The sequence below is a fragment of the Amia ocellicauda genome, chromosome 10 (genome assembly GCF_036373705.1).
Source record: "Amia ocellicauda isolate fAmiCal2 chromosome 10, fAmiCal2.hap1, whole genome shotgun sequence".
Taxonomy (NCBI): domain Eukaryota; kingdom Metazoa; phylum Chordata; class Actinopteri; order Amiiformes; family Amiidae; genus Amia; species Amia ocellicauda.
In genome coordinates, this window is record NC_089859.1 from 24064266 (window position 1) to 24083229 (window position 18964).

Below are 18964 nucleotides of genomic sequence, written 5' to 3' on the forward strand. Positions count from 1 at the left end.
GGCTGGCATTTTCAAACTTAACCACTTCTGTAATCTTGAAATAAAGACCCCATAGAGCAAGAGTGCTCCCAAATTAATGTGTGTACAGTGAGGCAATTGTCCTGCTGAACATAAAGTGAAACCCTGCTATGATGAAAACAGATTGGCATGTGCAGGAGCGGGACGCCGTGCCTGGAAGGCAGAGGGCAGCAGGAAGTTCCTTCCTCTGCGTTTGATCCACTTTAGTGCCGTTGCTGCACACAAGAAAGTTTTCATTAAGAAGCACAAACACGTACGGCTTCAGAGGAGCACATGTGAGCACAAATAAATAAAGTTACAGCTCATTCAGTTCATTCACTTTATTTTGATGTAAATATCTTCAGTAACTGGATATTGTACTTATTTAAGTTGTTGTTTTTACACTGAAATAATAATTAAACAATGTATTCTGTTGATCATTTTGATGCGATTGCCCTAGATCTGAAAAAGTGCTACTAAGACTAAAACCGCTGTGGAGCAGAGGAGGAGAGAGGAGCTGCTTTCCTCAGATGAGAACCATTCTTCCCAAAAGAGACGGCCCATCCCCTGGTGATTCAATATTATGATAAATAAGCAGGCGATGATTCCTTTCGTCCCCACATGGCACAGCGCCCTGAAAAAAACAGCTGCCCGGCTCTGCAGGTTTATGCAAGACAGCATTAATGGAAGTGAAGGCAGGTTTCCCTTCCCCCACTGCCAGGCCTCCTGCCCTTCCCCCATCGCCCCACACAGCAGGGTAAGACCGCCCTCTGCAGGCCAGATCCACGCACTGCAAAGACCAGCCGAGTAGCTTTACAGAAAGAAGAAAAATGATTTAAACCCCGATAATAAACCAACACTTCAAAAATATAGAAGTTCACACTTGTAAAATGATAGAACCAATTAATTCCTCCGATTGGAAAGTGATTGTGTAGCGTGCCGCCATTGTGCAAATCACAGGGAACAATCTCGCTCTTAATTGGCCATTAGCTCATCAATCCTGCTGCTGGTAGGAGGTCATTACTGTGTCCCCTCCAGTGCCCCCTGCTGGGAGCCTAACTAATAAATAAAATGCTCTGATGTGTAGAAAAATACTAACAGCAATTTATTAAACTGGGGAGGAGAACCAAACTGTATTTCCAACAATCACATGATGTCACGGTCCTATAACTCTCCTGGGAAAGACTGCAAATATGCCTTAAAAGATTTGTGTAAAGCTGTATGGATGTTATTAAACCTATTTAGTCATACTGTTTAGTACATTCAAACAGAAATTGTTTGGTTTCTGGTTTTTGAAAACTACAAATGGAGAAGTTCTTTCCCCCCTCTTTCTCCATAATACTAGGTCTTTCATTTAGAAAAAATGTGGGGATGGAATTTTAAATAGATATTGTATAATGTTTTGGCAGGCGTGTCAAACTGTAATCATGTCAGGCTGGTTTGCCGCTTGGTAAGCTCAGCTAGCAGCAACATGACTGCTCTGAACAACGATGAGCACAGAAAAGGCCACCTGAAGCTTCAAGCGATTCACAATGTAACGTGCCAAACTGACTCGCAGCCCGTGAAGCCAGCGCACTATAAAATTCTCACTCTGCGAATCTTCACAGCACACTAAAATGGTTCTGTAGCCTAAAACACATCAAATAACCATACAAGACACTGCAATATTTAATAGGAAATGTACAGTTAAGCTCACACTAAACATCCTCTTCTGCATTTCAGTTTTACCGTCTCTGTCGTGGTGATGAGACTAAATAATCGTATGGGAAAATGACATCAGATTAAACTTTATTTTCATCCAGTTTTATCCTCTGCTTGCATCTTTGTCTTCTTTCAGACGCCTTTTAAACTACAATCATACCGTCATAAATATAATTGCTCTTTTTAAAGTTAGCATTTCATGTCACGGATTGTTGATATGAAAGTAATGTTTTCATAAGAACTTACAAAGTTCTTGAAGAGCTGTGGATTACCACACACACACGCACACGCATGCACACGCACACACACTATTCTTAATTGAAAACTACTGAGTTTCTGGAAACCAACCCCACTGTCTTTTCTTCACATAGGTGGTCTTTAACAACCCGTCAGTCGATGGACAACACAACACCCGCTCCCCCGCCCCTCTGAACTCCACACACACATTCCTGTACAGTAGTTCAGTTTACAGCCCACATCTTGTCTACATCAGGAGAGCTTTCTTACTAAGATATATGTACCGTTCAGACTACCTGCTGGGCTTTGGCAAGACTGGCAGACTGTAGTGCATAATGGGTAGTGTCTGAAATGGCAAAGAAAAAACCCACCACCCTCTCAACAACAGAAGTTAAATGCGATCCAGTCCAGAATACCCCACACTGCGTGCTGGCACTCACAAGATAAGTCCAGGAAATTGGATGCAAGATTTGCGGGTCTTGTAACTGGGGGGGCAATTCTGCAAGCTGCCAATATGACATATGCTTTTTTTTTTTTTTTTTCCTTGCCCCTCCCCCACCCTTCATTTCAACCACTTTAAAGTTTTATTCCATTTAATTAGCCATATGCTAGTTTAAAAGCTTGGTGTGCTAACATTGTCATTAATTCCACATGTAGCCTTCAGCCTAATTTGGGCTGTTTCCAGGTCTCCAGTGCCGTGGATATAGGAAGGCCCATTTACTGTTGCCGACAATAGAAAACCTGACTAAAATATATCTTCAATTATATCCTTTTTTTGTGTAGAAGAAAATATATTATTTTAAATCTGATTTCTTTAAAAGCACCGGATTCAGCGTCAGTCATTCCGATATATTTGGCTCCAAAATAGACCTCAAAACGACCTGCCACTCGGACCTTTACACACTTAACTACCTATGCTAAGTACACTGGAGCTTGATTGTAATCTAGCCCAGTCAGAGACCCTTCCTTAAAAGCCGCTCCCCTCACTCCAGTCCCGGTGAGATTTCCACTGGAAGCTTGGCAAAGTTGGGAGGGTCACTCCACACGACACGGGGCCACAAACACCCTTTTGTTTTAAACCCCGAATGCTCGTTAAGCCCGACACCTCTCACCCAGGCCCAGCCTAGAGCAGATCCGGTTGCGAGTGGGTCACAGCACACTGCAGCCCCTGTGTCCTCTGGTCACCGAAATATTTAATTGGGCTTCTCGGGTTTCATCAGGGTGAAGCCCAGCTGTCTCCTCTGTCCTGTGTCTCTCTTGAGGTAAGCCACAGGGCTGCGTGGTTTATAAACAGCCTAACATGGCAAGGACATACTCGACTAACACGTCATTAATGGGGCTCAACCATTTATGGAGTCTAGCAAAGTTTGCAGAATATAAATCTGGCTTCCACCCTGTATAGATAGCTCTAAACTGTTACTCTACACCCCCACAAAAAAAAGCTGGAACATCCTTTATATACAATGTAAGAATTGAATAAGAGACCTTTAGTATCCATACCCACACAATCCATAAAACTGATGTATAATGAACACTTTGAAAATCCCACCTTCTACAAAAGATTGTAAGAGAGGTCTATTCTTGTAAATATCAGCAATACCAGATTCCTGGATATTTTAGATGTACTAAAAAACTAAAACTATTACAAATCATATATTTTAATGAGGACAAAGCATATGATTTTTTTTTGTATTATTTATTTAAGTACATTTTCTTCCTCTCATAACAAGATATCAAAGATATCAAAACATATAGCTTTCTCTTTACCCACAAACATTATGGAGCAAGCATATTCTGTTGTAAGTGTATATTAATGCCAGATTCTGTGGTTGTCAACTATAAATTAACTCAGGAATGTAAGACAAGGTGAGCTTCTCCCCTCGTACACGTCAGTGTGAACACGGTCGGCAGAGCTCAGACTTGTCCAGTGAATTCTTACACACTGTGCACCGGCGTGAACCCGAGACGGAGCGAGAACTACTCTGGGCTCCTAGGGGCGATGGCAAGAACCTCAGTGAGAAACCGCAACTGAAAACCAGCAGACGTGTCACATCAAGCTTGAGACAAAGAGCCCGAGCCAAGATCCTCTGGTACCATCATTTGTTTCAATTACAGTATGGTTTACAGAAGAAATTGAACCACTGATAGTGTCATCTCGGATTAAAACCGTGCATCGACACGGTCCGTTTTACACAGATCTCGCTCAGTTGCAGCCTTTTCATCCGTAGTGACACATTCTGATAATCCACCCGTCTCGTATAATCCGGAAAAGATGAGACAATCAGTAGCAAAAAAAGCTTGAGAGAGTGGGGGGGAATGAAGTAAGACTGAGAACTGAAACAGCCAACATCAGAGCACTGACAGGACCAGTGGGCTTCATTAGACTTCTTGCTTTTCCTTTTCATGTACATCTTAGACAAGGGAACATATGGCATTCATTTGGCAACTGGTTTTGTTGATTAACATTTACCATAATCTATAAATTACTCTTCTTTCCAGCAGTTGGACTGCTAGGACAGGAGGCAAGTCTTTCCAACAAAAAGAAATGGACTCCCAACTGAAATGCCAATGGTTTTTCTTTTATGTTACTAATGTTGAACACATTTTATTAAGAGATTAATGTAATTAATAGACACTTCTGTCATACTTGTCTTGGTGTATAACAAGATTGATCAAAGAAATAAATGTGCTAATGAGATATTTATTCGGACAGGAGGATCTCTCTCATTTGACTTTCAGGTAATTAGCTATTTCAGCTTTACTGAACACACTCCTCATAACCTCTTCAAACCAGGAAATAACCCTTATTCCAGTCATTATCCATTTACATAAAGCCAGGACTCGAACCACGCCATCCTCTCCACTGTTTTCTATAGAAATGAGTCACGGAACCTCATTTATATGCCTAAATCATGCTAAATTAGCACCATAAACATTGAAATCAGACCTTTAATAAGTACTCCTTGGCCTGGATTTCGATTTAAATCTGTGCTTAATCTCTATTCATCATTAATGAGTATTTATTCCACTACCCTGACAGCACGCAACCACGGTGATAAATTATCCGACTCGAGTCCGATTAAAAAACTGCAACCCTGAGTGCTAATTATCTCAGCAGACCAACTTAATAAAGGGAATGCTTGTCAATTATGGCATCGCAGCATGGGTGTCATTTGTAACGAATACTCAAACTCACCTTTGAGGGTGGCTTCCCACAATGCCCCCTCACACGCCATATGTAAATGCAGGCATGTCTGCACCTGCAGCGACCTTTTATTAGTGAGCTGACAAAATGATAAAGCTCACCGCAGCAAAACTCCCAACACCAGACAATTACGTTGTGGAGCCGAAGCCAGTAGGAGACTGTGGAGACACGGCCATTAGTGGCGCATTTCTAATTGACAAACTCCAATAATAACCCCCTGTAATGTCACACAGGCAGCCAGGACGGTTGCGTTGGCCCCCTATGCCATTTTTTACATTTTAATATCATATGAAGAGCTTAGTATGAAACATATGGTACTGTATGTCTACGTTGTATGTTTTTTCTGGAAATTACACTGAAACCGACAGTGATCCGTGTGGCGCACGTATTGGCAGACAACTTCATCACAACCCTGCTGTGATGGACATATTATGACTGAGCAGCATCTATCGCTTTCTGGTAGCATAGGTTTACTGAAGTTATGGCAAATGTAAATGGAGCAAAATATATTCTCACATATCCTCGACCAAATAAGAGCCTCGACAACTCGCCATTCAATCACTAACCCAGCCCTGCATAGTGAGTCAGGTATTGTCATTGGTATTGTAATTTATAACTGGCAGGTGGGTCAACTTCCTGATTTCATCCAGGCCTCAGTCTAAACTGAAAATGAAAACAAAAATCAATACATATAAATATATAGTCTGTTTTAGATTTAATTTATAACTTCAAAGACATTGCACCACTAGTTACAACATTTGTGCTACAGTACGGCATTCGATACATTACATTTAGTAAAATCTTTGACCTTTTACGTTCCAATACATTTACTTAAAGTAAGGCACTGAGTCTCAGAGAACTACACTGAAATATATATAATTTATTTTCAGTTTCGTGCATATATTTAAAGATTGGATTTAAAGAACACAACGTGCATTTGCAACTCCTTCAGTAAAATGATTAAATAAAAGTTTAACACAAAGCACATTGTGGTTCATTTTTCAAAAAAATAAACAATAAGCAACAAGTACTTCACATTGTGTGTGTAGCAACTCCAGTCTGGGATTCCTGCCAGATGTCAAGTCTGCTATCTGGGAACCGTGAGACGCACGTTTTGGGGTTATCATTTCTACACAACCACACTGAAAGATAATACTATTACCTAACCCCGAAAGAGCCACATACCACATATTACAAATTCTACTAATCTTGATTTGATATGATCAGTTAACAGGAGAACGAGGACGAGGAAAAAGAAAGGGAACGAGTCCAGTACTTACAGGCTTGGTTTAAAAAATAAACAATATTTCAAAAAATATGAACAGCAGCAACCGGAGAGTAAACATCTGCATTTATGCATGGCATGTTTGCTGCCTCTATGATTTTAATAAGTGTAATACAATGTTTTCTATTCAAATACTATTCATATTCAAAAACTGTATGTGAAGTTTACAGTGTGTGAATTCAGTTGGGCAGAGATTAGTGTTATTGCAGCTGAATTTCAGAAGGAGGTTCAAGGCAGGGATTTACTTGTGACAATGTTTTTTTTGTTTTTTGTTTTTAAAGCAGCAAGTTGTGATTAATATCATTGCTGTTTTCTGAATGAATAATTGTTCAAATATTGCTTATTGTTCTGATGGAGTGTGAAACGAATGCAGACATTTTCTAATTTTCTTTTTCTACCCAGTCCGTTCAACTTCCATATAATTCCCTGACCCAGCCTGCGAGTACGACATGCCTACTGCACGAAGCCAACAAACAACTACGACGCAAGATGAAACTCGTGGCTCTTTTATTGAAATGAATCATTCAGAATGAAACCTACAGAAAATCAGAAACACAATTCAAACAATTCATGACATCTGTTTGGTTGTGTGTTTTTGCTGATTTTGCATCGCTAAACTCAATAAAGTGTGTGCTCCATATTTTTAATCAAAAAGAACACGCTGCCCACAGAAATCTGAAAAAACTCAGGCGCTTATATAATCACTTTCTTCTTATTAAAAATATAAAAGTACTCTTTAAATTAAAATAAACTGAGGAAACAAACAAACAAATGTTCCTAATTGATCGTGAGTGAGTAGCCAAAGTGAGGGTTGGTGTAAGCAGAAACAGGCCGCGTCCCGCTGAGCGGATATTGACGATGTTCACAGTTCCAAGTCTCTGGACGCTCCTCGTTTCAAAGCATTTCAGACAAATGTTTCCCTTTAGTTCTCCCACTAAAAGGCTCCATTTTTGTTTCGCTGGAAGGGATTTCTGTACAAATTTGCCACCAAACTGAGAGTCACTTAAAAATACAGGTAATCCAATGACTCCCACACACTCGCCAGTGTATCTATTAATTGTGTCACTTGTTCTATTCCATGCATTAAAAGAACAGGCAATGCGTGTTTGGAAAGCATACAAAAATACAGAAATATATATAGTTGGGGTTTGGATCAGCTAAAGACCAATTTAGGTAATTAGTTACATATCCCTATAAGTGTTCATTCAGTTCTCTCTCAAGTGATATCCAGACATAAAAGCTGTGTAATGAAAAAGCACAGAGGGCTGTACACTGTTTGCATGTGAAGTAAATGTTATTTAATGACTACACTGTGCAGAATACACCACCACAACTTCACATGTGACTGAAGGGAGAGACGGCCCACCCAGTGGAGTATTTTGGATCCCTTACAGCTTGATTTATTTAATTTTTAAAACCAGATTCATGTTAGAAGAATTTTATGGCACACAATAAATAAATCAACAATAGAAACTCCTTACTTTACCGCGGTACAATGCATTTTCATCTCATTCAAAGGCACACACAATAACCAGAACAGTGTAGTGTGAACATAAACCAATTAGTAATAAAAAAAAAAAGAGTAGGCCTATATATTATATACTGTTAAATTAGTTTGAGACAGTAAAAATCAGGAGTAACAAAAATCAGTAGAGTTTAAAAAGTAGCCCTAAGCGAGTGTTGCTGAATAACCACCACTCGGTACTTATCTTGGCACAGAGATCTACATCCAAACAGCATTTAACAAATTGTAAAATTATAAATATTTCCCTCAGGAGAAATCACTCGAGTTCTGTAATTGGAAATATAAATAAAGGAACTCATAAACGGATGATAATGATGGGAGTTATGAATGGAGTTTTGTTACAATTAGTTTAGGAGCACAGAGACCTATATACCTAAATATCCTTCACACTGTACTACTGCCTTACTATAAGTTCAGATCTATGGCAAAGGTCATAAAAATAAAGTATCAACTTCTAAAAAAAAAAAAAAAACCTACATCCGTCTCACAATTCCAACAACCGTAAATATTTATTTTCTACATGATATTTCTCCACGGCTGTTCCTTGCACATTACACTTTCACCTTTCCACATGACATAAGTGGACAAATCCTTCTCTGATTTCTGCCCCAGCCGCCCTGTGAAAAATGTTTTATTCTAAACGCTTTCTGTAGCCCCGGAAACCCTATATTTTGTCATAGATAGATCCACTAGCTCTTCAATTATTGTGACTATGAAACGCAACCCTGTCAACACTTGTGGTTCTCCACTTCCTAAGCGAAGGAATCGGATGTTTTTATAAATACTTCACATCAGAAAAAAAAATCTTCATTAAATGTTGCGTTTTGCTAGACTCTATGTTGTCTATGTTACAGTAAAGTCCTAACTTTAAGCAAGACTAATAATTAACACCTTCTTTGGCATTACTGGAGATTAAAATGATAGTGATTGCATTCACATCAATTACCTGTATTCCTAACAACACTTATACCAAGAACTTGGTGCATGTAGGCAGTCCAGTTAGCTTTTTGTTGTGCGTTTAGTAATCGTACAGCATTGAATTGAATGGAACTCCTTTTCTGTAAAATCTTGTTTGTTCTTTAGTTTCCATAATAAAATATGAATCCCGAGATTATTACATATGCATTATGTGGGTTTGTCTCTAGTCCAATTGACTTCCAGAACTCACCTTATTTAGACGTGTGTGGGATCAAACCAACACTATTTTGGAGGTGGGCTGATATGGCAATTAAAGTAGGCAAACTGATAGCAGCGTATGGGACAGTGACTACTTATCCGAGTTGACTGAGTTATCTTTTTCTTTATTTCATTTCGGGCCACTTAGCCAACTTTGATTCAATTTCATTTTCAGTCACTAAAAGCTTGCATTTGTTTTTTCTCGAGAAAGTCTCTTTGCCTCATACATCATCTCTCACTGCAGTCCTGATCGAGCACAAACTTGCCCAACATAAATAGTAATTTTGTGGGGGGAGAAAGAAAAGATAGGTTGAGTAGAAAGAATGTTGCATACTGTTAGGTCCATAAACATCTGGACAGTGACACAACTGTCATCATTTTACCTCTGTTTCATCTTTAATTTGAGGGTAGTTACATCCAAATTGGGTGAACGGTGTAGGAATTTCACCCATTTTATATGTGCCCCCCGCCAACTTTAGGGGCTCAAAAGTATTTGGACAAACTAACATAATCATGAATTAAATTGTGAGTTTCATTACTTGGTTGCAAGTCCTTTGCAGTCAATGGCTGCCTGAAGTCTAGAACCCATAGACATCACCAGATATTGGGTTTCTTCCCTGGTGATGCTCTGCCAGGCCTGCACTGCAGCTGTCTTTAGTTCCTGCTTGTTCTTGGGGCATTTTGCCTTCAGTTTTGCCTTCAGCAAGTGAAATGCTGCTCAGTTGGATTCAGGTCAGGTGATTGACTTGGCTATTGCAGAACATTCCACTTCTTCGCCTTAAAAAACTCTTGGGTTGCTTTCACAGTATGCTTCGGTTCATTGTCCATCTGCACTGTGAAGCGCCATCCAGTGAGTTTTAAAGCATTTGGCTGAATCTGAGCAGATAATATAGCCCTAAACACTTCAGAATTCATCCTGCTGCTTTTGTCAGCAGTCACATCATCAGTAAATACAAGGCAACCAGTTCCCTTGGCAGCCATACATGCCCATAACATGCTTCACAGATGAGGTGGTATGCTTCGGATCATGAGCAGTTCCTTCCCTTCTCCATACTCTTCTCTTTCCCATCATTCTGGTACAAGTTGATCTTTGTCTCATCTGTCCATAGGATGCTGTTCCAGAACTGTACAGGGTGCTTTAGATGTTTTTTGGCAAACTCTAATCTGGTCTTCCTGTTTCCTGTTTAAATCTTGTGGTAAACCCTGTGTGTTTACTCTGGTGAAGTCTTCTCTTGATTGTTGACTTTGACACAGATACGCCTACCTCCTGGAGGGTGTTCTTGATCTGGCCAACTGTTGTGAAGGGTTTCTTTTCACCTGGGAAAGAATTCTTCAGTCACCCACCACAGTTGCTGTCCGTGGTCTTCTGGGCCTTTTGGTGTTCCTGAGCTCACCAGTGCGTTCTTTCTTTTTAAGAATGTACCAAATAGTTGATTTGGCCACACCTAATGTTTTTGCTCTCTCTCTGATTGGTTTGTTTTGATTTCTAAGGCAAAACTGTTGGCAAAACGCCCCAAGAATAAGCAGGAACTATAGACAGCTGCAGTGCAGGCCTGACAGAGCATCACCAGGGAAGAAACCCAATATCTGGTGATGTCTATGGGTTCCAGACTTCAGGCAGCCATTGACTGCAAAGGATTTGCAACCAAGTATTGAAACTCACAATTTAATTCATGATTATGTTAGTTTGTCCAAATACTTTTGAGCCCCTAAAATTGGGGGGACCACATATAAAAATGGTTGTAATTCCTACACCATTCACCCAATTTGGATGTAACTACCCTCAAATTAAAGATGAAAATTTACACTTAAAGCACATCTTAATTGTTTCCTTTCACATCCATTGTGGTGGCGTACAGAGCCAAAATGATGACAATTGTGTCACTGTCCAAATATTTATTGTATATTTACTGTATATACAGATGTTTTGGATTCTGGTTATTTGTGGTTTTATTGTTTTTTCGGGGGTTTCTACTAAAAGGCAGAAGTGAAAAGTGGAATTGATCTGATGGCAACACTTAATAATGCTACACAACGACAGTAGAAAACTGGAGACAGTCACCATTATAAAACTCTTACTGGTCAGAGAAGTGGTGTTTCACTTGGACATTTTGACACAAATTAACTTTAAACTTGGATATTTCCAAAACAAATGTATTTTTATAGACAAAAATCCCAATTCTACATACAGCCGAGTTCTTCTAAAGCACCAGTGTTTCACAGCCACCTCCTATGGATGCTGGGTTTCAGATTTTACTGCACATACAGCACATATGCTGCAGGAATGCTAATCTCGGGCAGCCCTGACAACCCAGGGCATTATTAAAAGGCTAGGCCCATAAGTCAACATGACACCACCCATAAATAATTAATGCTCTGGTCCTGCCTGCCAGGGGGTACCTGATTTCTTCATCTAAACGTGATTTAAGTATTCAGGTAATTCAATAACTGCACTACATATTTTATTCCACATCAGATTGTTACTTTTTCTTTTTTGTAACGCAGAAACCTTCACGGATTGTTAATCTTGGATTTTTATACCCTGGTAATTACAAGCAGGCTGCCCTTTCTCAAGTTTGCCACAGTGTGTATTCTTCCTATAAGTTAAAACTTTCGGGAAGGTAATATTTAAATGCAAGGTCGTCACTGGGTCAAAAACTTCCACTGTCTTCTAGATCTGCAGTAGTAATTTGATTAAAAATAGCCAGAAAATAAACAATTAAAAAGATTACCATTATAACAATTTGATTTAATGAAAGTCTGTTGGGTTTGGTGTAAAATAGAAATGAAATGTTTAATAGTTAAGGCCCAGCATTTATTTTCTTTATTTAAATGTCTTGTTATGAAGCTGGTAAAAAACAAAAAAATCACATCGATATTACTAATTGAAGTCTCTATAAAGTGGTATTCTGTCACCTGTAAACAATCCTTTCTATGCATCTTGCCATCACTTTGTAGGCCCCTTCCTCATGCCGTAACACTAATTAGGCTGCCCTGAGCGAATGTGCTCTAATTATAGAGGCCTTCTAACTTAATGAGCTTTTTGTCCACCAGTTTAAAATTTCTAGCAAATCTAATTGTCAGATATATAAATGTTTGGGTTTTTCACACTGGCTTTCAGCCCTGCTTATATTATTGTACAGACAGACTTAACTGTCCCTCAGGCTACTCATGCACTGATGTTATTGAATGCTTTATAATTGTAAAGACATTTCTATCTGTTAAGAGCTACGCAAAATGACATGTAATCATCGTGAGAGATTTCACAGTGGGTACAAGCACGACGTGCTAATACACAAAGTACTGCTCAATGAAATGGAAAGATTTTTAAAAGCATGTCATGTCAAGTAGACTGAACATTGTCATCAAAATATTAATAATAATAATGTCTTGGAATATACACTTTCATATTGCCGAAGGACCTTGTGTACTGCTCTTATCGATTCAAACTTTATGCCAAGGTTGAAAACGGTAGTTCAGACGTTACAATACAACTGCGTCCCTTCAGCTCAGTTACAGGTTTATCTTTACACTGTTGTCTTGATATGAAACGGAAATCTGCTTTCTTCAAGGTTAGATCGATCTTTTTCCCCAACTAATAACCCTCACATTTGGCATTCAGATCCCCCTGAATCCTTACAGACCCTGGAAGAGATCTGACATGGACTCAAGTTGGAGAGTTGAAGGATAAATCAGCATGGTAACATTTGTGAAAATTGATTTCCTTTTAGTTCTCCCTTTTCCATCTCATGTAGAAAATCAAGAACAATCCCGTCATGAACACACACACAAAACCTGCCGTGTTCCTTCCAAACCTCAGTCAATCATTAATGACACGTTTCTAAAATTATCCTGTACAGTACAAGTTATAATTAAAGACTTCATTTAAAAAGCTCCTCTCTGAAGCTGTTGCATCCTCGGTGGCAGATGGATTACAGTAATCTTGGCTTCCAGGTGTTTAACAACGCCATACCTTTTAACCACACTGGGTGAGGCCTTACTACAGAGGGTGTGAGGTTCTTTGTACAATCATTTTAAAATGAAATGACTAATCTTCCCACATGGCACTGCATATGAAAACACACAGTGATCAGAAACCTGTAGCACTGAGGACAAAGCATGCTCTCTCCTGACCGCAAGAAGCTTTACTCTGTGGAGAAGTTTGGGGAAATATCACTGGTATTTATCACTGAAATATAGGACTAATTAAAAGTCTAATTATAATAAAATACCACTCAAAGAAACAATGAAAACGATGACTGCCCATGTGCAGAAAATACTCCTTGGGGGGGAATGTGGGATCCAAACTACCTGAATTAAAGTAATCGAATGGCCTGTCAGCCCCTCGGCCAGCAGCGTCGTACTCAGGTGATTTGTATTAGCCTTTTTTTCCTAGTGTACTCCTGAAAGACCTCAGGCAGCTGTGAATCAATAACTTTGCTGTGGGGCAGATCCTTTATTACTGGGGAGTAAGCACAGTAAATGAGAGTTTCCTTATCTCCCTTAAATCACACCTCTCTTTGAAGACGTGTAGCAGTTTAACTAGCCCTCCTATTGACCACAACGGCGGTCACTCTCTCACTGCAAATCCTCTCTGTATCCCCCATCGTACTTGTTGTGTGAACACCTGGCAGAATAGGACTTCAGTAGTTTGTACTGTGGGTGCAAGTATCCTGAATTGCATAAAAGCACAGAAAACTAAACATTTAGATTTGAAAATATTGAATAGGGGGAAAAAAAACAAGAAAAGCTCACCTGTTAATATAACTGAGAGCAACATAAGTTGGTTGCTGCAGCTCCTGTTTTTCTAAAACCCGAGGATCAGTATCTAAGAAAGAAGAAAAAATACATATTAGCAAATAATTAAACCACACACTTTCCAGAACACGTACCCTATATGTGAATACTCAAAAGACGCGGACACTCTCAGTTCACCTCTCATGAATGCAGATTTCCTAATTAAAGACTCGAACCCTCATAACACCTTAAAATCTGCATTTTCAAATCCTTGACCAACATCTGAGATTCTTTTTCTTTCCTCCAAATGAGAAACTGATGTTTAAAGTCAAAATGGAAAAAACACAGTTTCCAGCATGTCAGTTACAATCTGTTCACTGTGGTTTGTGAAGTAAAAGAAGCAATAGAGATGTATAAATAAACTCGTCATTAGTGCAAGTGTACAAGCGAGAGATGCTAATTAAAACAATTATGCTGAAGAAACATCTTTTGCAAGCGTGTAATTTTGAGGGAGGGAGGGAGAGAGAGGAAAAGTTTGAACACACCGATAACACATGACAAATCCAATAACATTTTAATAGGTTCCAAATCATAAATATGTATTCACAGAATAAGAAGTACTCCATAGAACACCAAGACACCGAAATATTGTTTTATGTGGGCGATAAAACGGCAGGAGATATAAACATGCAAATTCGTTTCAGTGTTATAGGCTCGGTGGAATTGGTGTAGCTAAGAAAATAAAATGCATAAAAATATCAACAGGAGTATGTATGTTTTTTTAATAGAAACTGTAGGTGGAAAAACATTAATTGGAGGATTTCTATAATTGTACCACAAGTTCCCTGCAAGAGAATTTCAACTTCTATTGCATCAGCCTTCCCACATTGGGTTGTCAATCAACAAATATCACAGGTTGTGTATCAAATGGAAGCACAGCAAAGTATAACGGTCAATGTCATCCAACTTCATGCTCAACCCAGAGCGGACGCTTGAAAGTGTCAACCAGAAACATCCTTCACACTTGCCAGTCTGTCAGACTCAATAGGTCAGGAGATTAGTACCTCAAAGACTGGCACTCTCTGGCTCCAGAAAGACAAAATAAGTGCAGCTGGACTGACTGGAGTTACATGGGAGGTTAGGATGGGAAAGTACAGCACGCCCAGGTGGTAGGGTATGGGAAACAGCAACACAGGATGGGAGTGAAAGATAATGCAGGTCAGGTTGGAAGCCTCCAGAAACGGAGAATAAACTGGGTTCTTGTCTTAAGCCGAAGCAGTTAGTGTGACATGGAAGACTGGCACATCGTGGACACTATCAGAACCCCCTTACAACTCCAAACTCAAAAGAAAGAGCCATTCGAGACTGCTGCCCGCTGCCAGGGTTTTGGTTAACAGACAAGATAGTACTTTGTTGTGGAAGAAACCATAGAGAACACCCCTCAGGCAGTGAAAATGTCTCGGATGATAACAAATTGGAGCGTAGCGCTGAGCAGATTAACTCTGGCACTCCAGAACAACTCTGCGCACACGACATCACGGCAGGCCGGGCGGGTGTGCGTGTCCACTCCTCCCCGAGCTAGTTTTCACTGCATGCGGTGGTCTGGATGGCTTTGAGGCAGCCACAGCTCTTGTAAACCTCAGTTCTACCAGAGGAGGTCTGTTATTAAATTACCGGCTGTAGATGTGGTTGTATTGGTGTGGGGGGGCCCTCTTGGCCAGAACTGCCCGGCCAACAGGCCATTTCTGGAGCAGCACAGGCAGAGACAGATCTGTACCGAACGCCGAGTGGTACAGCACTGAAGGAGCCAGACGGGTTACTGGGAGGTTCAACACTTTTAGCAACCTGAGCCAAGCAAGACCAAGAAACCATAAATCCCAATCTGTCACCGTGTTGAAGTAGAGATGGCCAGGAGCCACCGAGAGACCTGCCAAGCACACTCTGTAGAGGACAGGGAACAGCTTTATGAGGGTGTGATCCTGACGGGAGGGACGTTCTGTGATTCACTCTCGACCCCGTGCAGCGTTAGTAGCATAAATCTTTTCAATTATTTGATAGAAGAGTTGCGTTACGGCCCAACCAGTCCAAGGTTAGCATTTGACAGCTTTGTAATTGAGGATTGTATCAGTCACTTGAAGAAAAGATAAGAAACAAAAATAATATAAAATACATATATATGGGTATATTGCATGTGTACATTCTCATACCAATCTGTTTTCATTGTAAAACCTAAGCCAACAAAAACAAAACAAAACAAAAACCATGTTTCACTACCAAAAACATTCAGGTGCTTCAGGGACAAACCTCTTTCCCAGTTCAACTCGTATTTGCAGCGGAAAGCATAAAATTGTTCTTTTGTGGTGTTCATATGTTAGGTGAATTGTTCTCTCAGCATCATTAAAGCTTTTTGTGTTTGTTTATTAACTAACCATAACTGTACACTTCTTCAAGCTCTCTGCATATTATATATATATATGTAGCATAGCATAGCAATAAGCAGTGCACAATTTTAGGAGGTATGGTACTCCCTTAATCAAATGTACAGGCAACATTTTTTTTTTTACACAGCAGTTCAAGTACAGAACAGGTCTATATTTTCAATTACCAAGCAGGTGAAGGACAGACAATCCTGCTAATTAATAATGTATATGCTGCAGGCAGAAGACTGATGAGAAGAGATAAATCCACATTTACGAGCCTTTACAGGACGAAAGATGAAATCAAATAAAAAACATCACAGTGTGGCATTATCTTTTCTTGGCAGTTTTAAAGAATAAAATCAATCTAACAGTACGTGACGTACCCCAACGTGAATCAGTTTATTTATTTTTTCAGTTTTTCTACTAATTTCATGACATAATGGCAAATAGATGTAGTTAATGTTTGCCAACCTACAGACAAAGACGGGGGAGATTATTTAAGGTGGTCTGAACACTCAGAATATTCTTACTTCCCCAAAGCCAGATTCCCGTCACCCGCCCTTAAACGCGCCTCGGAGAGCATGTGAAGAAGAGAAACTCAGAGGACGGAAAACAAGTCAGCTGCAGCTCAGCACCCATCTTATACGTCTCGAAGTAATAAATCATATTAGTCTTTACAGTGCCATGTATTATTGGGGTCTTTATATAGATGGAAACCCAGGGGCGTTTAGAGAAACTTAAACAAATGGCTGTTTATGAGCTTGTGTGTAGCGGGGCTTGTGACAGAACAAGACAGTTTCGCTGTGACAAATGTGAGAAGGACAGTGAATTGAATTAACAGAGCAAGCGCTCTCCCACACTTTCTCCAGAGAGCTGAGAAATTTACCAACACTACAACAATTACAACTCAGAAACACACAAGTTTTCAGAGCACACCTTCCGGGTGTGTGTAAACTGCTCCATGCAACGGCAAACTGCTAGTTTAGCAAAGGCACAAGAAAGATGCTTGTCAATTGTTTGTATTCTTATTTTTTTAATTCACACTCAGTAAAATAGACCCATGATCCATTAGTTGAACATATTCACTCTCTTCTCTTCTGTCAATATGATATCAGTCCTGACATGCTGGGGAAATTATTTTGCACATTTGGGCACATTTATTCCATCCTCCAAAATGCGTTTTTACCAGCTTGTGTAGCCCTCTTCCACAAGAATAACGGTACAAAGCTCCTTCTTTGTCAGTCATGAGCTTTTCTGCTCTGCAATCGCCAGTAATTAAATTATAATTGGTGGATGAAGGTTTCACACCAAGCAAACTACTCTACTTCATATTCCACAAGTTCTGCTTAACTGTGCTTTTGTAACTAATCTTAAAACTGTTCCCAGCATATCTTTAAATTACTGTTTTCTTCAGAAATGTAAATTTAATTAATACAAACACAACTATTAAGGTCAATATTGAGCTCCCTGCATCTTCAGAGACCTTACACATATCTCATTATCCGAACCAGTTCATGGAAGGATGTTGTGCCACAGGATAATTGGGGACATACCTTATGAAAGGAGGAAATGTGTTTGATAAAGCAGGGATAATCCATTTCTCTGGACCTCTGTGAAGTGATTACTGCAGTTTTTGACAAATGTGGCATTTAAAAGTAATAAAAAAAACAAAAAGACATGAAAAGACAAATACTACATCTGTTTGAAGAGGCCTAGTGGTATTTCCTTCTGGCATTTCTACATTAAATCTATATATTGGTAACTGAAAGTCAATTAACTTAATGAGGTTTGAAGACAACCGTAACGCAGTGTTTCATTAAAATGCCACAGAGAAGTGAAGGTTACTATGGTGTAGCAATTCCTCCTTTAACTTTCAGTTCAGTTACATTTATTTTTCAAATAGACGACGGTTTTCAATTTTCCCATACGGATTACACAAAATTATACAGGGGCCTGTTTTTCTCCCTCATCCTTTTTCCAGACGTGTTGCTTTTGTAAAGCTACAATAGGCAACTTCCACATCCTGAGGTGAACCAGAAAAAAACTGTCCACTGACATACATGTTTGAGCACAACCGAGTTTCCCATAAACACAGCTTGTGACTCACAAAGCCCACTGTGAATGAATAATGCTGCAACACTGCCCCCATGTGGTATGATATCCCAGCTACACAAACGCTGAACAACCCTTAGCTGAAACGGGTTTATAATCATATTGACATTTTTACAGATATTCAAATAACTCCTGGCACACAAACCATGGTTGCATTCATGTCAATAATTAGATTTAAATCCTAACAAATAGCGCATCAAATACCCATAATGCACAAAGATGATACGATGGGAGATCAATTAATTCCTTTACAGATAAGGAAAAGGGGATTTTACGCTTTGATTTGAGATGATCCTTATCGTACTGTGTACGCACAATTTAAGGAATCACAAGTGCTGCGGCTTGGGAGGGTACCAGAGAGAGGAGGACTCCTTTGAACCATTCACGATGCTTCAACTGCCACTCATGAAAAATACAGAACCTAGGCAAACCACCAGGAAAACATTGCTTTCATACACACCAAACAATGCCAAACTACTGACTCCGTAGATGTACACTAAACCGCCCAAACTTCAGTGAATGAAGGAACTGAACTGACACGTTAACCGGTTAATCAGTAACGTAAAACA

General features: G+C 39.6%; 1 protein-coding gene across 1 annotated transcript in view; it reads right to left on the reverse strand.

The window, feature by feature from the left end:
* Positions 1 to 18964, reverse strand: part of jazf1b (JAZF zinc finger 1b) — a 51658-nt gene that overhangs the window by 11711 nt on the left and 20983 nt on the right. Inside the window, exon 2 of the mRNA XM_066715654.1 lies at positions 13882 to 13954. Within this exon, the coding sequence (XP_066571751.1) occupies positions 13882 to 13954 (73 nt within the window). The remainder of the gene's footprint in view (positions 1 to 13881; positions 13955 to 18964) is intronic.